Source organism: Typopeltis vanoorti, chromosome 22, assembly GCF_054136105.1.
Source record: "Typopeltis vanoorti isolate ZY-2024b chromosome 22, IOZ_Tvanoo_1.0, whole genome shotgun sequence".
Taxonomy (NCBI): domain Eukaryota; kingdom Metazoa; phylum Arthropoda; class Arachnida; order Uropygi; family Thelyphonidae; genus Typopeltis; species Typopeltis vanoorti.
Genome location: NC_143570.1, coordinates 3342664 through 3366209, shown reverse-complemented (window position 1 = coordinate 3366209; position 23546 = coordinate 3342664). Strand labels below are relative to the sequence as shown.

The 23546-nt window shown below is 35.6% G+C and overlaps 1 protein-coding gene across 1 annotated transcript in view; it reads right to left on the bottom strand.

Moving 5' to 3' along the window:
• Positions 1 to 23546, bottom strand: part of wkd (TBC1 domain family member whacked) — a 147437-nt gene that overhangs the window by 43618 nt on the left and 80273 nt on the right. Inside the window, exon 7 of the mRNA XM_090411809.1 lies at positions 18118 to 18192. Coding sequence (XP_090267935.1) covers positions 18118 to 18192 — 75 coding nt within the window. The remainder of the gene's footprint in view (positions 1 to 18117; positions 18193 to 23546) is intronic.

Sequence of the window (23546 nt, the reverse complement as noted above, 5' to 3'; positions counted from 1 at the left end):
ATCCACTAAATACTGACAAACAAGGATGGGCTGGAAATTTGGGACTACTCAGCTGACCAAATTGCACTCTCCATTGGCATAAGCCAGAAATACATATTATTATTATTATTATTTGACACCTCCAGGGAGTCACTCATCGAAGGAGGGCACCTACCCTATAACTCTCCGTCTCCACAACTCATCTTCATCCACAAACCGCCTCATCTACACCAACGCCATCTACTGTCCACCATCACCACTATTATTTTCACAGACAATTACAAACATCCAAGCCCATGGTAGGAATCGAACCCGCAGCCTTTTGGCTGGAGAGCGGATACGCTAACCACTCGGCCAACCAGGCTGGCTGGTTTGCCAAGTATATGATGATACAATATGATTTTATGCCAACTGGGAAGTTGTCAAGTTTAAAAAAAAAAGTTCCTGCCATTTTCATCAAGTAACCAGGGTAAACAGTAAAAAGCAAGTTACTGGAACAAACTAAAACTCAACACCTAGAAGAAGAACAAACATAACAGAAGAACTAATAACCATCAACAGGAACAATCAAAATAAGGAGTATTAATGGAAGTGAAATCGAACTTGCAGAAGAACCGACAAAGTACCATGCAGACATAATTAGCATTACTGAGACAAAAACAAGTGAGATCTTGCTAAATAATAAGTATAAGATGTTATATTTGGGAAATAACAATCAAAGAAAGGAAGAAGTAACAATAACATTTAACACCAAACACAGAGATAAACTTCCTGATTGGAAGGTAGTTTCAAGTAAACTTATGTGGGTAAACTTCAAAATGGGCAGATGGACAATGAAACTTATTTATGCCTATGGTCCTACAGAAGGCAGAAACCATAGGTATAAATAACTTTCATTGTTCATTTTATTGACCTAATAGCCTAAAAAAGAAAAAATGTAAAAATTTTTCAAGGACCATTTTCTCCCTTTTCTTTGTCAGCTGGCTGACAAAGAAAAGGGAGAAAATGTTGTATCATCATATATTGTATATATGAAAATATTCAATATTGTATCATCATATACTTGGCAAACCAGCCAGCCTGGTTGGCCAAGTGGTTAGCGTATCCGCTCTCCAGCCAAAAGGCTGCGGGTTCGATTCCTACCTGGCTGACAAAGAAAAGGGAGAAAATGGTCCTTGCTGGAGATCTAAACAGCAGAGTGGAAAATGAATCCTACTAGGCATAGAGAAACATTTTGGAGAAGGAAAAAAAAAAAGGCAAGGCTGATGTTGATTACTGATAAAAATTTATCAATAATGATAAATTTTTAGCCGATGAATATAGTCTGTATAAAATAGAAAAATACTGCATCCACCCCCATCCCTATCATAACCTGCATGCAGAATCACAGCAAAACCATTCCCATTCCATATATTAAGGGTATATAAAATAAATAGCCAAAGTTCTCTACAAATATAATCTCCATGCCACTTACAAAAATTTCATCCAACTAGCTACCTTCATCCATTCTCCTAAAGATCAACTTCATCCTCTTGCACATCCTGGAATGTATACAGTTCTTAGTGCCACTAGTTTAGCCTAATTTAGACAGACTGGTAGATCAGTTATTTTCTGCCTTGAAGAACACAAAAATTACATTTGTGATCGTCTGTATGACAAGTCCATATTGGCAGACCATTCTTTGGATACTCCATATAGAATTGGGAAAAAAAACATCAATGCTACATAGAAGAGTCATAATAGGACTGAGAGACCTAAGAAACTATTTTTTAGAATCAGCATCAGCCATGAAGCACTCTCCCAATCTCAACAAGTATGACTGCATTAATTTGCCAAAGATCCAGAAAACTGTCATTCTGAGATCTAATAGCCTGACTTGTCCAAATTAATTTATGGCTATCTGGTAAATAGACAACACCATTTAAAGACATTAGTTTGGTTACAATTAGAATTGTTTTCCATATTAAATTTAATAAATGTATTTGTTCCTCTTTTGGTATTGTTTATATAGTGAAACTCTATTATGAATAACAGTAAGTCCTAGCTGGATTTCTGCTTAGGATATGGAATAGTTATTACAAATACTATATTCCAACATAAAAGATATGCATAAGTTCATGTGGATAGAAGACACAAGAAATAAAAAAAAAATACTCATTGACTATGTTATTGTTGATAGTGATATCTTCATATTGGTTCAGGATATAAGAGTGTACAGAGGATTTGAAATTGGAAGTGACATCACTTAGTTTTAAGTGAATCAGTTTAAGCAAGATAAAACTGAATATTACAACAAAAATAGTATATAAGTTTTAAGAAGAATTTAAGTTGAGAAGCTTGTACAAGTAAACTGAAGACTAACTATACAAAAATTATTGAAGAAAAAATTAAACAATTTGAAAACAAGAACCAAACTTTGAAATCTCAACAGCAAATTCTGAAGAAAACATTGACTGATTCATCTGGGGAGGCATGTGGTGTAGTTGTCTGCAAGAATCAAGAAATAAGAATATCATGATGAATACAAAAAAATAAATATGCTGGAAAAGAAGAAAACATACTGAAAGTTCCTAGCAAATAAGTCATCAGAATCAATAAAGGGATACCAAGAAAAATATAAGAGAGCTGAGGTATACGTACAAGGGTGGTCTGAAAAGTTTTCAGCATAACAATAAAAAAACGAATTTATAATCTCAAAATTATTTTTATTTTTCAACATAATCTCCCTTAAGACTAATACATTTATTCCATCAATGCATTATCCCACCTACAGGGATGGGATAATGCAGCCCAAGCACCATTATCCCATCCCTGTAGGTTCTCAATAAAATCTGCAATCACTTCTTGATTTGAAGAAAAATGCTGACCAACGAGGAAGAGTTTTACTTTTGGAAAGAGATAGAAGTCAGAGGGAGCCAAATCTAGAGAATAGGGTGGATATTCCAACAATTCATAGTGCAGATCCCTTAATTTTACCATTGCCAAAACACCTTTGTGGGCAGGTGCATTGTCCTGATGAAAGATGTTTTTTTCTTCTGCAAACCATATCTTTTCTGTTCAGAGATTTTCATGCGAGTAAGTTTTTGATTTGCTGTGAGCAAGCGCAGCACCCATCTTGCGCAAAGCTTTTTCATTTGCAATTCTTCATACAAAATATATCCTACTCATTCTTTTGAAATGCCTATAGTCTCAGCAATTTCAAGCAAATTGACTCGTCAGTCATCCAATACCACATCGTGCACTTGATCAATGATTTCTGGTGTTGTTACACTTTTTGGATCCTTCACATGGATCATCTTCAAGGCTGGTATGGCTACGTTTAAACTTGGCAGCCCATTTCTTAATTGTCAAAAATGAAGGAGAAGAGTGCCATGAACTTTTGTGAACTTCGAATGAATTTCTTTTGGCGTTAAACCTTCTTTTACAAAGAATTTTATAACCGCACAATACTCAATTTTATCCATTTCAAGGGATACAGACAACACTTTTGCTTCAGACAGCTGTATAAAACAAACTACTTGATAGAATGACTTGCAATTTCACATGGATGCTTATGACAGATGTATCAACTTGGAAAAAAAAAATCTTGCTGATAGTGTTGCCATCTATGGTCGAGGATGATAACTTTTCACACCACCCTCATAAAAATAGCTAAACAATTCATGGGAAGATTTCAGTAAGAATATAAAGGTAAAATATCAGGAGGGCAGCAAAATGTTCTGGAGGCTATTGAAAAAGTTTAGAAATGGAGGAAAAATTACTATAAAAGGAATCAAAGATGATCAAGGTGATGTGAAAAACTGAAGATAAGGATGAAAACACAAAAAGGAACATTGTAAACTTCAGCTGTATTCTCAATGGATAACCTATAGAACAACCAAAATATTTCAGCTATTTAGGGACAGTTTTTAATGAAGATGGCAAATGAAATATGCAAATAGACAACAAGAATAAGATGGCATGGTGGAGAGCCAGATGAATAAATTTATATGGAATAAGAGAGAAATTAGCCAAAACACTAGCAGTATACAAGACAGTGTTCAAACCAGTTTTAAGCTATGGATGTTATACATTGGTCAGAAATAAACCACTTGATCAGAGATTAGAGTACAAATGTCAGAGCTCTGAGAAAAATTATTGGCCTGAACAAATGGCAAAATCATATTAAAGATGAAGGTATTAAGAAGGAATGTGACATTGTTTGTATTCAAGAATGTGACTGATCTAAGGTGGTATGGTCACTTAAACAGAATGGTAGAAGAAAGGTTAGCAAAACTTGTTTGATGACAAGATGACAGGAAGAAAACCCAGAGGAAGACCAAGGTCTAAGTCAGGGATGAAGAACCTGTGGCCTTTTTTTACATATTTTGTTAATTATATATTTTCATCATTTACAAATTATACATTATCAAATAGTATGTATTTTAGTTAATTATATTTAAAGAATTGTTATTTTTAAAGCACAGTGTTAAGAAATCAACTGCTATTAGCAATCTATCCACCGTTCAAGGCTGACATTTATCCTTATCCATTGTTCAATGGTTAGCGTACAATCATATTACATTTTGTTACTAGAGGACACTATGAGCACTTGGCGCAACATCAACTTGCAAAAATCGGTTTGGTTTTGCACGTGTTGCTATATCACGGCACTATCGTATGTATTTTCATTTTATAAGAAGCTGAAGGAGAGGTTTTTTTTGTTTAATTCATTTATTAATTTTTAAACAATTTTATTTGATATCCCAAATATGAAGAAAAGAACATTCAAGTATGACAATATAAGTATGCATTCAGATAAAGTTAATAAATACAAACAATATCCTCTTTCATGAAGAACTATAATGAAACAACCATCAACACGAATTAGCTGTCAATGTCACTGAACAGCTTCAAAATATTTTCCAAAACGAATCTACTTATTTTTTGATTGTTGTAGCTGATTACTGATATATTACTGACTCAGCATAAGTTTTCTTTTATATTTGCATTATAACTGCAAATTTGTTATACAACCATTGATCCACAACAGTAGGTTGTGGATGAATGGTTGACCACAACAGGTTACCTTGTGAATTTTCTAAAGAGGATTTCTGCAGATATTTTCAATATTAGGAGGCACTACTAACTTTTGCTACTCTCATTGGGAGAACACACAGAATTGAGATTCTTAATATTTTTAAAGATAAATGTCATGAAGCAAAGCTTCATTTATGTAATTTAGTTAGTGTATGCACAGATGGTGCTCCCTCTATGAAGAAAACATTAAAGATTTGTTGCATTGCTACAAAATGAAATATGAACTTTTGATAACTTGATTCATTTCATTGTATATCATGCAACAGAATCTTTGCACCAAAACTACTTTTAAGGGACATATTAAGGAAATGTTATTGATATTGTTAACTATACATCAGCAAATGCTTCAAGGCATTGCCAGTTTTGCGGTGTGCTTCAAATCGACACGGATACATTAAGCGTGGATCGTCCTTATCACTTAAAGTATGCCTGTTGTCACAGGAAAAATTCTAGAAAAAGTTTTAACACTGCAAAAATAAATTACAAATTTTTATATGGAACAAAAACCTTGTGAATTTTCTAAAGAGGATTTCTGCAGATATGTTGCATTTTTGTGTGTCTGTCCTTAATGTTGAAACAAAACCAGCTAAACGTTTGTCTACAAGGCAAAACTAAATCAATATAATATAATCAATGCCAGAATATTCAAGCATTTAGGAACAAGTTGATTTTTTCAAAACTTTTCTTTCCAAACCTGTAATTTCTGCCAAATATTTTCCTGAACTGGCAATGGTAGTTAAAGAACAGTGCACTAATAAAACCTTAAGAAACTGCGATATTAATGAATACAGCAGTGTCATAGACTCATTGATTGAAGAATATAATGACAGTCTGTACAGTTAGCCAAGTGGCTATGCGCGTCATATAGCCACTTGGCTAACCCAGGACACTCCTTTCCCTTCGCCTGGGAAAGGAGTGCCCTGGGTTCGATTCCTATCGCTGATGTGAGGAGCTTAGGATCTTTCTCAGAGTTAGCCAGTCTTGGGAGTGGACTGCAGGGTTTTTCCCCAGTTTATCTGGGGGTTTTTCCTCTTGCAAGCAGGCAATCCGGCCTTGAGAACTCAATGCTTCTACAGATATAGGATACACTGGGAGGCATAGGGCCAGCCATCTTATCCTCGCATAACGGTTGCAGTTAAATGAATAGAAAACTCTCGACACCGCAAGGTAAAAGAGGGAAGAAGAATATAATGACAAGCTTAAAGATTTTGAGAAATATGATCTCACACTAAAACTGGCTTTTCAACCACATCTGGTTTGATGTCTCTAATGTACTTGAAAATTTACAAATGGAGCTGATTGAGAAGAAAACAATATTCTGAAATATCTATTTGATAGTAATAAAAATCCCATTGAAATATAGAAGAATGCTGTTAAGTATCCAAAAATGTGTCAACATACTAAATGTTTGCCATCTTGTTTCTGCACAACCTACTGTTGTGGATCAAAGTATCCAAAAATGTGCCAACATACTCAATGTTCGCCATCTTGTTTCTGCACAACCTAATGTTGTGGATCAATGTTTTCCCATTTAGTTCAAATTAAGACGTGCTTGAGATCACAAATTTATTTATTTATTCTTATGGCAAAAGGAATACAGAACAGCTACAGGTCAATGTCCAGTCTGGAAAGCCAATCCAAGACCTCATGTGTCACCTTGTGGATGTCCTGTAGACCACCACAGTGAAATTGGCACCTTGGGCAGTCGTTCACAATATGAGTAATTGTCTGAGCCATGGGAGAACAATCACAATAAGGGTGGTCTAACAGCCCCCATTTATGTAGTAGGTAGCCACATCTGCCCTGGTTAGTTCTTATCCTGTTGATTGATGACCAAATCTTCCTAGGAAGAGCAAAACCAGGATGCGGAGCACAGGGATCTTCTACCAGGAAGCCGTTTATTGGAAGGTTGTTTGACCAGTATCCTCTCTACATGTCAGGTGTTGATGGCGGGGCAGATGAAGAGAGTTTGTCCATGGACCAGAAAGGCTTTCTAGATTTTAGGCGAAGACCAGGTGGATTTATGAGAGTCTAATGCAGGGACAGGAGTGGATTGTTCATTGCTTAATTAAATTCTTTAATTGAGGCTTGTCTTCTCCATATGTTTGGTGGAGCAATGTTTAGATAGGACAGGCAGCCAGGTGTGCTTGTCACTGTCTCACTAATTGTGCACATGGTAGAGTTTAGCTGGGTGTCTATAATGTTAGTGTGTACACTTCTTTCCCAGACAGGGGCACAATATTCTGCTGCAGAGAATGCAAGGGCTAGTGCAGACGACCTTAGGACTTCTGCACCACAACCCCAGGTTGTTCCAGCAAGCCTTGAAATGATAAGTGTTTCTCATTTTAATTTTGTTGGACAGGTTGGTGATGTGCCTTTTATAGGTTAGGCTTCTGTCCAGGCTCACTCCAAGGTATTTCGGGTGAGGCTCATGTTCTACAATTTTTCACAGAAAGAAAGGTTGAGGTGTCAATTCACCTCTGCATTGTTCAGGTAAAATACTGTGGACAGTTTTTGTTGGATTTGGCTTCAAGTACCACTGCTTGAAGAACTCTTCCAGGATGTCCAGGTCTGTGTTCAAGGTTGATTTCAAGTTGGCAAAGGAGGTAGATTGATGTAGGATCGCTAGGTCATCAGTGTACATATACTTGCTTGAGCTGGCATGTGATAAGTCGTGCATGTAGATGTTAAAAAGTAAAGGGGATAACACAGAGCCCTGAGAGATGCCACTGTGAAGGAATCTGAGCCTGCTCTTTTTTCTGCCAATATGGACCTGGATCTTTCTGTTGAAGGATTCAAAAAGCTGGAAAATTTTTTTGCACCTTATAATATTTCCTAGCTTTAGGTCCCTAATCCAGACTGTGTCATAAGCTGATGTTAGGTCAATGAAAGTGGCTCCAGATTTAAGTTTCTTTTGGAAGCCTGCTTCAATCTGTGTTGTCAGGGCCATTACCTGGTCACAGCAATTGAGATCACAAATGATGAACACTCACCTGGAAGATCAGTTTAAAGCTAAAGAGAACAATACTGAAACCAAATATCTGCTTCTTAGCCAGCAATATGCAATCTCAAATAAGTCATTAAGTTATGTACCACTTAGTTAAATAAATTAATGTAAAGCTTGTATTTCTAGAATATAATAAAATAAAGTGTTTTATTAACTGTTGTGATGTTTAGTTAGTAGAACTCCATCCTTGCATCATTAATTTTTTTTTTTTTTTGTAAATAAATAAAACTCTTTTGAGAATTTTAATAGATTTTTAATGTTGTGATATCAATATTCATACTGAATGCCTATAACCTCTTCATAATTTTATCAAAATCTATTACATATGAAGTCTGCAATACAACAATACTGGAGTGATGACAAGTAGCAGACTAATTTGGAGGACAACTGTTGATAAGAAATTTATAATAATGTAAACTTAATCATGTAGTGCTATCAGAGTAGCCTGAACACCCTTAGGGTAAACATATCAGGAAATTGATGATGATGCTCATTTAAACTGCTTGACTGATTCTTTTTAAAACTTTCATTCATATTTTCTTGACTGACTGACTGATTTTCCCTTTCAGTCGTTTCCAACAGTAGGTGACTTTGTAGGCATTGCCCGCAAAGTATTCCTGGTGAGATTTTTGCAGGATAGTTCACCATTGCTTTCCTCAACGTCCCAATTTTATCTGGGCTTGGGACCGGCATATGGCTGGGAAGTATTCATGACTGTAACCCATGTGTGTTCACGGGGCTGGTTTGCCTGTTCTGGGGGACGAAAAACCTGAGCTTCCAGGTGAAAAAAAACCCCTACCTCTGTATGAGATTGTCTAACTCACCCTTAGTTGAAAGAGACTAGATAAAGGTTCCTCACGTCACTGGCGGGAATCGAACCCAGGTCTTTCCGACCAAATGGCTTTGCCTATACTGACTGAGATACAGAGGCGCTCATATTTTCTTAACAATATTAATATTCATTTTTAACCTGCTCAAGATAAGGATTATTTCCTATTGGTTGATAGTGAAGCTATCACTATCAACATATTGTGTGTTCTCACCATGTAAATTTATGCACATCATTCTATTGGAACATGTCAGTAATGAGCACTCCATATTCTGAACAGAAATCCAGCAGGTAGTACTCACCATTGTTATTAGCTTTGCTCTTTTCATCAAATTTTCCTAAAACGTTTTTAAATCTGAAGTAAGAATCAGTTTTTCCTTTAAATTAGTTACCCTCTCTAATGACTCAAAAAAATTCTTCATTTCATCCTTAATACTATGTGCAGAACATAGGCACAAATAAATCTCTGTCTAATTTCCTTTTGAATTTATTCACACTATTCAAAACTGGATACCATTCAAGAAATCTACCTTCATATTTAGTAATAATTACTATAACAACTTACTCATTACTTTTCAACATTGCTCCAATATAATATCGTATTTATTATTTCATGTTATCTCACCTGTCTTAGTCTTCATCTTGGTAAATCAATATCTTAAGATATTAATATTAAGGTTATAACATAAGACTTCTCTAATTCTTCTATTAGTTACACTTCTTTTTCCATTGACACTGTTTATGTTATTTGTCTTCACTGATCATGAGGTTGAGTTTTGTCCAATAGCACACTTTCTATTGTTCACCTTGGTTTCCTGATAAAAACAGCAGGGCCATGATCAATGTTCTAGCTGTTAAAATATTTTCATCTTGTACCATCATTTTCATTTCTCATTCAGAATACGATTTGGTTGGCTAAGTCCCAAATTGCAAGCCCATCTTCATTCATATATATCCAATTAGATACCTAATAACAGAGCACATCACAAGAAGGCGGAGACAATGGTTGACCAGAGGACCCAGTCAGTTCCTAGAAATCTGATTTTTCACACTGAAATAGACAAAAAGTCAGACAAAAGCCAATCATAAAACACATTAACAGATATACAAGATTATAAGGAAACACTGTGTCTATAAAAATTAGGTGCATAAGCAAGATTAAGGCTAAGTATGAGAAATTTTCTTTTAGATTTATTAGTGGACCATAGTTCTTTATAAATATATACAATCGTCGACAAGTTTCGCCAGCTTAAGTCTGTCTGCCTTCTTCAGGACAAGAAATGGGTACACTAACGTTAAATGCAAAAAAAAAAAAAAAAACTGTAGTAACCACAGTTATGTTAAAGTTGAAATGACACGTAACATCAAGAGCATGGAGCGTGGAGTCTTAGTCATTGTTTGTTGATCGTTTTATAGTTTTTCGCAAAGTTGAGTCTGCTAAACATAGTGAATTAATTAAGCTTTTCCAAATGTCTTTTAGTATCATGCCTTGATTCCTGTTGAGATTGTCTCCTGTTCCAGAGTACCACTGCAGCTTCTTTAAAGTTTTAAATCTGAAAACTTCGGCATGGAGCTGTTGTCCCAATCGATGGAGTGGTTCGAAATAGAGAAATGATGGGCTAATCCTGAGGTATCTGTTTTGTTGTTGACATCCCCTATGTTCTTTTTTTTGAATTTCTAGGCTTCGTGATGTTTGGCCTATATAATTCAGTCCACAGGAACATGGGATGTTATATACACCTGCGTACTTGTAGAAGGCGAAGATGTCCTTAGGAGATCTTAACATGTGTTGTGTAGTTTGAACAGGTTTGAAGGCAACTCTGATGCTGAAAGACCTCATGATTTTTGCTATTTTTGTTGAAACTGAGCCGGCATACGGTATGACGATGGACGATGTATACTGCGTGACTGTAGGTTGTCACTGTAGGTTATTTCTATTGAGAATTTTTTGGATTATATTTTTTGGGTAACCATTTCTGACTAGAGTTTGAAATAAGTGAGAGTTCATCTAGCAGATCTTTTTCTTCTGTGATGATATTTGTTGCTCTATTTTTAAGCATATGTATAATGCCAAGTTTTTGTGCATGATGGCAAGTAGATTTAAAGTAAAGATAACGTCCCGTGTCTGTAGGTTTGTGGTAGATTGTGAGCTTGATTTGTCCATTCTCTTTTGGATTTATTAGTGGACCATAGTTCTTAATAAATATATACAATCGTCGACAAGTTTCGCCAGCTTAAGTCTGTCTGGCTTCTTCAGTACAAGAAATGGGCATGCTAATGTTAAATGCTAAAAAAAAAAAAAAAAAAAAAAAAAAAAAAAAAATGAAGTAACAACAGTTAAATTTAAAACAATGCGATTCAATTGAAATGATGCGTAACATCAAGAGCATGGCACGTGGAGTCTTAGTCATTGTTTGTTGATCGCATTTTATAGTTTTTCGCGAAGCTGAGTTCTGCAAAACATAATGAATTTATTAAGCTTTTCCAAATGATTTTTAGTATCATGCCTTGATTTCTGTTGAGATTGTCTCCTGTCTGGAGTACCACTGCAGCTTCTTTAAAGTTTCTACATATGACATCTTCTTCAATATATATATATGAATGAATACCAAAGATTACATAACGAAGATCGGTGATTTAGTTTCTGACACATCTACCTATCATATATTGGATATAGATCCAACCATGAAAAACCACGAAGAGATACATATGACTAGATGGCCTACAGAATTACAGCGAAATCTAAAATTTCTACATCCATTAACATCACGCTTATATGGTGTACCAAAAGTTCATAAAGTTGGAGTTCTGTTCCGCCAGATCGTGGATGGTAGAAATTCTCCAACATACCTACTAGCCAAACACCTAGCCAGTCTGTTGAAAGAGAAGATAAAGAAATTAGACTCTTTTATAAAGAATTCTAAGCATTTCAGTGAAAGATTAAAAAGGTATCAACAACTCAAATACAGACATACTTGCAAGCCTAGACGTGGTGTCATTACTCACGAACGTACCAGTTGAAAAAGTGATTAAGATCATAGAAAATCTCTATCCACACGACATTGCTCAGCTTTTCCATCATTGTCTCAAATCAAACTACTTTAAAGTAAATAATATAATGTATGAACAACTTGATGGCTTAGCCATGGGCAGTCCCTTGTCACCACCTTGAGAGGATCTGTTCATGGAAAAACTAGAAGCTGACATCCTAACCAAAATAAATCTGAAACCATTAGTCTGGTGGAGATACGTGGACGATGTCTTCATTATTTGGAAAGACACAGAAAATGCCTTACATGAGTTCCTTCAAAAAATAAATTCTTTCCACCAAAAAAATCAAGTTCACGTTAGAGTTGGAAAATAACAATCAATTACATTTTCTGGACACACTAATAAAAAAACGAGAATGGACAAATCAAGCTCATAATCTACCACAAACCTACAGACACTGGATGTTATCTTCACTTTAAACCTACTCACCATCATGCACAAAAACTTAGCATTACACATATGCTTAAAAATAGAGGAACAAATATCATCACAGAAGAAAAAGATCTGCTAGATGAACTCTCACTCATATCTCAAACTCTAGTCAGAAATGGTTACCCAAAAAATATAATCCAAAAGATTCTCAATAGAAACAACCCACAGCGACAACCTCCAGTCACGCAGTATACATCGTCCATTGTCATACCTTATGCCGGCTCAGTTTCAACAAAAAATAGCAAAAATCATGAGGGCTTTCAACATCAGAGTTGCCTTCAAACTTATTCAAACTACACAACACATGTTAAGATCTCCTAAGGACATCTTCGCCTTCTACAAGTACGCAGGTGTATATAACATCCTGTTCCTGTGGACTGAATTACATAGGCCAAACATCACGAAACCTAGAAATCCGAAAAAAAAAGAGCATATAGGGGATGTCAACAACAACAAAACAGATACCTCAGAATTAGCCTATCATTTCTCGATTTCGAACCACTCTATTGATTGGGAAAACAGCTCCATGCCGTACATTGAAGAAGATTTGAGATGTAGAAACAGGAGACAATCTCAATAGAAATCAAGGCATGATACTAAAAGACATTTGGAAAAGCTTAATAAATTCACTATGTTTAGCAGACTCAACTTCGCGAAAAACTATAAAACGATCAACAAACAATGACTAAGACTTCATGCTCCATGCTCTTGATATTATGTGTCATTTCAATTTTAATTTAACTGTTGTTACTTCATTCTTTTTTTTTAGCATTTAACGTTAGTGTACCCATTTCTTGTCCTTAAGAAGGCAGACAGACTTAAGCTGGTGAAACTTGTCGATGATTGTATATATTTATTAAGAACTATGGTCCACTAATAAATCCAAAAGAAAATTTCTCATACTTAGTGTAAAGGGACCAAATATTAACAGTTATAATCAAGATTAAGGCTGTAACAGACCATCAGACTCTTCCTATACAAAGGATTAGTCAGCAGTTAAAAAAACAGCCTTTTACAGTGCAAAAGTGATTTTCTGTGCAAATGCAATTATACTTGTGCTAGGGTCAAAAATGTTGAAGTGGATTCACATAAAGTTTGTTGTTTTTTTTGTAGTTTATGTATTTCTAATAGTTTTTTCTGGGAGATTTTTTTTTTAAATCCATAGTGTTACATTTGTTGTTTTCATGATTACTGACAGAAAAGTCAAAGATGCATAAACATCTCTCACACATACAGAGAAAGATGCCAGTTACATAACTGTGGCTCAAAAATTACTTTCCAATAAAGCAAATATCTTCTTTGGTATTAAGTACCGATACTAAATTCTTTCTCAGATCCCAATTACTTGAATAAATATTTATTTAAAAGGATCCTAACAGTTTTGGTCTTTTTCTTGTTAACCAGTGGAGCTATAAGGGGCTCGCGCGAGCCCTTTCTTAAATTTTTCTCAAATTTGCAAGCCCCTTGTTCTTCTTGTTTAATAATCTTGTATTATTAAACAAGATTATTAAAAATCTAGTAGCATGTATACATTCCACCACGGAATGTATACATGCTACTATAATTGCTACTTTAAATTCATATGGATTTTCTGATAACTATTTAAAAAATCATCTCATTGCATTTTGTTCTGATGGAGCTAGTGTAATGTTAGGAAACAAATCAGGTATTGCAATCAAACTTCTACAAAAATTTTCCAACATTGTGATTTGGCATTGCGTAGCTCATCGTTTACAATTAGCATTAGACGATTCAATAAAAAACATTAAAGAAATACATCATTTTGAAATATTTATGGATAAATTATATGCTTTTTATCATCAATCACCAAAAAAATCAATGAGAATTAAATACGATTGCAAAAGACCTTGGTGTCAAAAATTTAAAGATTGGCTGTGTGTTTGGACCATGATGGGCAGCTTGCAGTTTACGAAGGGCTCTTGCTGTGTGGAGAAATTACCCTGCTTTATACAAGCATTTTGCATCGAACGATAAATATAAGGCCTTTTTAAACCGACTTCTCAATTTGGAATTTTTAAAAGATCTAGCATTAATGATTGATATCCTGCAGGAATTATCATATCTGTCAGAAGCTCTACAAAGTCGCAATATAAGTATTATAAGGGCTAAGTTAGCCCTCCTCTTTTTTTTTGTTCGACGATGCGAGCCCTTTGTTAAAATTTCCATAGCTCACCACTGTTGTTAACTAATAATTTTGTCAACATAACTGGTCTTGTTCTTAAAAAATTATGATCTGTGACTTCAGTTGTTTTATATCACGTCAAGATAATAAGACTATGAGTCACTTGAATTATGTCTGTCAGTTGAACATGTTCTTCATCTGTCCAGTAAGGCAAGGAGAGCTCCAAATTGGAAAAACATGCTTAATTTACCTTCAGATAGACAATTATAGAAATCAAATTTAGGTCTTTTCAACCAAAGGAAAGAGGTTCTTAAAAAAATCTATCTTTCTGTAAAATTGTAGTGAAGTCAATTAATGCTTAGTACACTGATGATGCTCACTTCAATCTGTTGAGATTGCTCCTGCAGCAGATTTTCACCCTATTTCACTGACAAAAGAAGCAAGGGGTCATGTTTAACCAAGTTATGCTTCAGTTTGCAAGTCCTACCACTGTATTTTTGCCAAAATGTAAGTCAAGCAGCCATTCTCATTTGTTCAGTAAATACAAGATATACTTATTAAGATGCTAAAGAAATATTAAGTTGAGCATTGGGCTAGTCAGCCTGATGTCCAACTTAATATTTTTGTGAGCTAACCAGTTCTAGTTCTTGATATGGCCTGTTATAGTGGCTGGACAAGTGGTTAGATAGCATTTCTGCTCCTCAGCAGCCTGTGGGTTGATCGAACTACAAGCATATGTGTTTATGAATGTCTAAGACATTTATTCATCTAAAGATAGTAAGTAAATTTCATTTCCTGGTGTGAAACTAAAGGTGTAATGAAGTTCATGTCATCACAGTGAATATGAACCCTGGTTCCTTTTCCAGGTAAGTGATATGGGATCGAAACTTAGCAAGCATATATATATACTGTCATACCCCGACTTACGCAGTTTCATATATGTACATATTCCCATCCCGCTTCACCACAAGTCGTATCTTTCCGGCACCGGCCGAATTCCCAGTGTCACACATGCTGTGAACAAGCACTGACGTATTTCGCACGGTCTCCATTCATACACAATTTTTATAGTTTATAAACCTTGCGATTGTTTAATGTTATGTTCTTGATAAAAATTTTATCATAAAAAATAATCATGTTGTCCAAAGGAAGCAAGTCCGATTCTTCTACAGCTACCAAGAAAAGAAAAACATGGACTTTGGAAACAAAACTCAACATTATGAAGGATTTTGAAGGCGGAATGAAAATTTGTGAGCTAGCAAAGAAGTTCAATCTATAGGAATCCACAGTAAGAACAATCATAAAAGAAAGGTTTACAGATTTTGGAGGACATAGATTCTAACAAGGAATGAATTGTAGCCGCAAGGTAAGGAATAAAAAAATCATTAGCTTGCTATGAAGAAATTTTGCGTGACAAGAAAAAGACATTATGCCGTCAGACGAATCTATTAGATTTTATGAAACCATTGACATCGAAATAACTTTCTTTTTTTTTTAAGTACAAAAAACTACAATTACGATTATATTTCTTAAAATATATAGGTGTTTTTGTAAACTTTTGGTCCCAATTAACTAATATTTTGTATGTAAAATTATGCCCGAGTTACGCGAATTCGACATACGCGCTTTTTGTTGGTCCCACCTACCGCGTAACTTCGGGGTATGACTGTATATATATATATATGCATGCATGCACACATACACTATCTACCAATAATTGTCCAGACACTTGAGCAATTTACAAGTGATACCAGCAGGCGAACCCTAATATTGGGTATGTTCACATTTGGATTTGATCACCTCCTGCACCCTCTGAAGGAGGCGTTTCACCAATGTGCAGCAGACACCAGGTGGAATTTGCCTTCACTTCTCCATTAAAGCAGCACTTAGTTCAGCAACAGACCAAAGACGTGCTGCTCTGGAGCTCAATCGTTACTTCAATTCATCCAACAAGTGCTCAATGGGGTTGGGATCGGGACTTTGCACAGGTCAGGGCAGTCATTTAACACCCATATCTTCAATACCATTCCATAACAGCTGCAGCTTTGTGGCATGGGGCATTGTTGTCTTGATAGTAACACAGTTCCGTTCCATAAAAATTCCATAGTGTAGCCAGCACCTGATTATCCAGAATATCAAGGTACTGAGCTGCCTTCATGGAACCACGGACAACGACCAGTGGTCCCAATCCAAACCAGCTGAATGCACCCCACACAAATGTTTTCACCAGGCTCCCTCTGCACTCAGGCCAGATGAGCTGTCTTGTTCGTTGTTGTGACGTTTGGCTTGTGTGCCTCAGTGGCTGCCCTGGATGTTTTTCTGCACTAGTGATGCCAGAACATCTCCATTTGTTGATCACATCACCAACTGTTGATTTTGGATGCTACAGTTGAGCAGCAATGGCATGTATAAACATGCAACTAATGTGACAGCCATTGATGACCCCCCCCCTTTCGAAGTCACTGAGTTCAAGTCGGGTTGCAATACCACCTGTATTCAACTGCTGCTGCAATGTAATACTGCATTCTACTATCTGTACACCAGTTTTTATGTTATTAGCAAACCTGGAATGTTCCATAATTTCAAATAACAGGGGTGTCTATAGTATGTCTAACAGGGGTAGATAGCATATCTGTTAAACTCACAATACTATATAAGTGTATTCAAGACAATTACAAACACGCTTGTCCCAACATCCCAGCTACTTTTTGAAACAGTTCAGGATGTCATCTTTCTTTGGTTCTTTTAGACAGGTTGTCATGGCCACTTCAGTTTCATGTATTGATGCAAAACACCTTCACTGCACCATTGATTTCAACTTTGGAAAGAGCCAGAAGTTAGAGGGTGCTAAATCATGTGAATACAGCTGATGTCGGCAGACAGTATTTTTTCATCTAACAAGAATGTCAAATAAGAAGAGATATGTGGCATGGAACACTGTCGTGATGCAACATGAAACCATCTGTCCACTACTGAAGTCTTTTTTGATGCACATCATTCTACAAACATTTCAGTACTTATTTAAAATGTTCAGAGTTGAGTGTAGTGCTTCTAAGTACAAACTCTGCCCACACACAATCTCCCCCAGATCGAGAAAGACAATCAGCAAGACATTAATATTGGATTGATTGGTGCTCCTTCTTTGACCAAGGTGAATTTGGTATTTTTCATTGTGAATTCTGAATCTTGGTCTCAGGATCATAATCATACATCCAAGATTTGCCTCCTGTTATGTTTTGGAAAAAAAGTTCAGATTTGAAGTCACATGATCACACATGCCAAACTAAGTCACAGAATGCTACTCCTTTTTTGAGACAATATGCAAAACACAAGTATACAAAAACTGTATTTATGACTAAGTGAGCAAACTGATCAATTTGAAACTCATCACATGACTGACACCTTGATATGAGCTCATGTGATACCTCTCAGCTTCTCTCTCTCCCCCTCTGATAAATTGAGCACCATGACTACTTTCACCAAATTTTGTGAGCACATCTCATTGAAAGGTACTGGTAAGATACTGCAATGAAAAATTTTATGTTTTTATATTATAAACATTATCTTAGAAATATTGTAAACAAGCATACAGCTTACCATGTGTTTATGAGTAAGAGGTGATGTCTTTTTTAGTAATCCAAATAAAATTTCACCATCCAACTGCACAGCTTCCTGAAAATTAAAGGACAACTCAACAATAGCATACATGAATATAGCAAAATATGTAGTAGAAGTGTGTAGTAATGAGTAACAGCAAAATGTATTCACACACAATGATCATTTTTTATATGATGATTTTCATAAATGTGTGTTGGTATTTTAAATGCAAATATTTTTCAAATCAAATTTGTTGATGGTTGCTGAGCTAATTCTAAATAGTTACTAAGTTCACCCCCCTACTCAAAGCTTTGTGCCCAATCCATTCTAATTAGTAGGTATCAAGATGGCAACAGTTCATCATCATCAAATTCCTGCCATGTACCCTCAAGGGGGTGTACAGGATATGATAGTACTACATGAAAAATTTACATCATTACTAACTTCTTATCTACAATTTTCCTCCAAATCAGTCTGTTACTAGTCAAGACTCCAACATTATCAGATCTCATATTTCTATCATCTAAGGCACTTTTTACCTTATCAATCCAGCTATAAGTTGGTCTTCCTCTTGGTTGTTTTGCTGCCAACCTGGCAGAGAACCCAATTCATTTTTAAGTGAACATACCACCTGAGATTAGCTCTGCTAACGCATTCCTGGATGTTGACAATGTCAAGTTCTTTCCTAATATCCTCGTTTTTAATACGATTGATGCCATCTGTTCACGCCTATAATCTTTCTCAGGACTCTCATATCTGCGGTCTCTAGTCTTTGGTCAAGTGTTTTACTTCTGACCCAGCTCTCAGATAAATAAGTTAAAACTGGTTTGAACACTGTCTTGTATATAGCTAATTTAGTGTTCTGACTAATTTCGCTCTTATTCCATATAAATTTATTCAATTGACTTCCCACCATACCAGCTTTGCTGATTCTGTTGTCTATTTCATTATTTAATTTACCATCTACAGTAAAAATCGTGCCTAAGTATCTGAAATGTTTTACTTGTTCCACAGGTTCTCCATTCACAACACAGTTGACATTTTCAATTATTTTTCTGCCTATTTGTCTTTTTATTGCTGACGTTCATACCATATCTATTACAACAGCTATTCAATTTAGTCAGAGAATCTTGCAGACTTGTAGCGGATTTATTTAGAAGTATAACATCATCTGCATAAAGCAAAGAGCTGACATTAACATCTCCAATTTTGATATCATGTTCAATACCACTTTCCTTCATAATGTGATCCATATAGATAATGAATAACAAAGGGGATAACGTACATCCTTGTCTCACACCAGATTTAACATTAAACCATCTTCCTGTACTTCCTTCAATTCTAACTGCTGACTTACAACTCAAATAAACACTAAGTACTGTTTGATATAATGTCCCATTGACACCATATAACTGTAGCATATTGAACAGCTTCTCTCTTGGCACCTTGTCATATGCCTTTTCCAAATTGACAAAACTTAAATACAGATCTTTGTTATATTCCCATGCTTTCTCGACTATTTGTCGTAAAGTGAAGATCTCATCCTGACAGCCTGTATTTGGCCTGAATCCAGCTTGTTCTTCACCAAGCTTTTCTTCCACAATTCTTCTCAACTGTTTCTCAAGTATACTTGCATAGATCTTGCAGGGAACACTCAGTAGGGAAATACCTCTGTAATTTTTACATTCAGTTTTATATATGGGTACTATGAGAGCTCTAATCCAATCATCGGGAATTCGTCCCTCTGTCCAGGCTTTCTGAACTATGCAGTGTAGCCAATGTAAGATTCTTATACCACCATACTTCAGCATTTCTGGTCGAATATCATCTACTCCTGCTGCTTTTTCACATTTCAAGCCTTTGATGGCTTTTTCTACTTCAAGTATGGATATGTATTCCTGACTGCATGCCTGGTTAGTGTTTTTTTACCACTGTGCTGTCATCACTGCTTGTTTCATTTAGCAGTTTTTTAAAGTAATTACTCCATACTTCAAGGATATCTTTTTCACCCGTTTTCACGTAATCTTTATCATCTCTTCCTTTTACAGCACTCATTCCCCCATTCCTAAGCTTCTTCAACAACCTCCAGAATATTTTGCCACCTCCTTGATATTTATTTTCTATATTCTTGCCAAAGTACTCCCATGACTTTTGTTTAGCTAGTTTTACACAGTGTTTAGCTTTCTTGCATTTGTCTCTGTATTCTCTAAGAGCACAAGCTGACTTATTTGACAGGAACTTTTGATATGCTTTCTTCTTTTCCTTCAGTGCCTCTTTAACTTCCTGTGTCTACCAGGGGGTTCTGATTTTTTTATCCTTGCAGACAACCTCACCACATGACTCTCTGGTAGAATCAATCAATGTTTTCTTCAGAGTTTGCCACTGAATCTCCAAGGTTTGATTCCTGTTCTCAAAATCTTTCATTTTTTCTTCAATAATCTTTGTATATTTTAGTCTACAGTTCACATCTGAGAGCTGCTCAACTTGTATTCACTTTAAAACTTGCTTACATGTTATTCTTTTCAATATGAAATTCAATTTTATCCTGCTCAAGACTAAATAGTCATCACTTCCAATTTCAAATCCTCTGTACACTCTGGTGTCCTGCACCAGGGAGAAAACATCACTATCAACAATAACATAGTCAATGAGACTTTACTTATTCCTTGCCTCTTCTCTCCATGTGAATTTGTGCACATTTTTATGTTGGAACATGGTGTTAGTAATAACCAGTCCATATCCTGAGCAGAAATCCAACAGATATTTGCCATTATTATTAGCGTTGCTCTTTTCTCCAAATTTTCCCAAAATATTTTTGTATGTCTCACAATCATTTCCTACTCTGCTATTTAGATCCTCAACAAGGACCAACTTTTCCTTTTTCATTGTGTCAGTTGCTTTTTCTAAAACCTCAAAAAATTCCTCCACTTCTACCTTAGTAGAACCTTCTGTGAGACCATAGGCACAAATAAGTCTCACTGTGCAGTTCCCCATTCTCATATTTGCCCACATTACTCTACTTGAGACTGACTGCCATTCAAGAAGATTAGCCTCGTATTTTGTGTTGAATACTATGGCTACTCCTTCTTTGCCTTGATTTTCATTGCCTGAATATAACATTTTGTATTTATTGCTCAGAAAGATCTCACCAGTTTTTGTCTTTTTTGTTTCAGTCACCCCTATTATCTCGATCTGGTACTTATCTAATTCCTCAGCTAGCTCCATTTCTTTGCCATTCAGGCTTCTTATATTGATAGTACTGATCTTTAACTCTGGTGATGTTGAGTTGGGGGTTTGTTTTCAGATTTGTTCCAGTAGCTGACTTTTTGCTGTTCGACCTGGTTCCCTGGCGAAAACAACGGGGGCCTTGTTTACTGGGCAATGTCCCAGCCGGCATGAAATTTTGTCATGTCGTACCATCATTTTTTATTTTGGTTTAACCAATAAGAATACAATTTGGTCGGCTAAATCCCAAATTGCCAGCCCATCCTTGTTCGTTCAGTATCAAAGTAGATACCCAACAGGGTGCACCACGAGAAGGTGAGGATTGGACATTAGGTCAGAAGCCCTGGTCGGTTCTCCGCATTCCTTTAAAGTGGAGGTCTCCTCTCAGTTATACAGCTTTGACCCTTACCAATGATCTCATTATGATAAGAATTTAAGCCATATCCAACTAACTATGTGGTGGCAGTGATGGTGGCATCAATTTAAAGAAACTGGCAATACTGAGAATTTAAGTCTACAAGATACCCAGAAACTTCGAGAAATTGTTTAGATTACTGCATCTGAGAACTGTAATCCTAGCCAACTTGTAATCTTATATTCCCAACATTAGATCCTTCCCTATACAGTTATGCAAGGAATGAAGTGTACACATGAAAAATAACTTCAGCACAAGAGTTAATTTTTTATGGCACATTAGCATGAGGCTTTATGAACTATGTACAGATTAAAATGTTAGTATTTAACTATAAGGTGTGGTATCTGGTATATAAAATTAATATAATTCTAAATACAACTGTTATGTATTTGCATATTGTACAAGGTTCTAATTAAAAATAATATGCACTTGTAATCAACCATAAATTAGGAGGTGTGAACAGATAGAATCAATAGCAATATCATATTAAAAATTAGGACATTAGGAAAGAACTTGACATTGTTAGCATCTAGGAATGTATCAGCAGAGCTAATCCCAGAATGGGTCACAAACAGAATGGGAGAGGAAAGATTAGCAAAACAAGTGTTCTCTGACAGGTTGGCAGGAAAAAGATCCAGAGGAGGACCAAGACATAGGTGGACTGATACCATCTGTTATGGTAAACTGTGCCTTAGACAATAGAAATATAAGATCTGATAATGTTGGAGTCTTGACAAGTAACAGACTGATTTGGAAGAAAATTGTAAATAGGAAGTTAGTAATGATGTAAATTTTTAATGTAGTACTATCATATCCTGTACACCTCTTGAGAGTACATGACAGGAATGTGATGATGATGATGATGAATCCTAATGGAATTATTAATACACAAACCCCTTGGGGGGTACAAAGAATAATATGATAGTACTACATGAAAAGATTACATCATTAGTAACTTCCTACTGACAATTTTCCTCCAGATGAATGTTATCTGTCAGGACTCCAATGCCATCAGAGCTTATGTTTCAGTCGTCTCAGGCATTTCTTACAGTATCGATCCACCTAGATCTCGATTTTCATTGAAGTCTTTTTCCTACCATCCTAACAAAATGTGATTTGCTAAATTTTCCTCTCCCATTTTGTTTAAGCTCTGCTCACACATTCCTAATTGTTGCTAACAATGTCAAGCTCCTTCCTATATCCTAATTTATTCATATGATTTGCCATTGACAGAATATGTTCACTCCCTTAATCTTTTTCAGAACTCTCATATCTATATTCTCCTATCTTTGATAGTGTTTTATTTCTAACCTACATTTCAGATCCATAACTTAAAACTGGTTTGAATATTGTCTCGTATACTGCTAGTTTAGTTTTGACTAATTTTTCTCTTCTTATATATATATATAATTTAATTTAGATGACTTCCTACCATACCACAGATTTGCTAATTCTCTGTTGTCCATTTCCATATTTAAATTTGTCATCTCCACTAAAATTGTGCCTAAACAGCTGAAACGTTTTACACGTTCTATAGATTCTCTATTCAGGATACAGCTGTTGTTTTCAATATTCTTGCGTATTTTCATAGTCATGGCATTTTTATTGCTGATTTTCATACCAAATTTATTACAATAATTATTCAATATAGTTAAGGAATGCAGCAGACTTGTACTGACTTTATTAACCATATTAACATTCTGCATAAAGCAAAGTGCTGAGGTTAACATTTTCAATTTTGGTATCAGGTTCAGTGCCACTTTCTTTGATATGATCAGCATAGATAAAT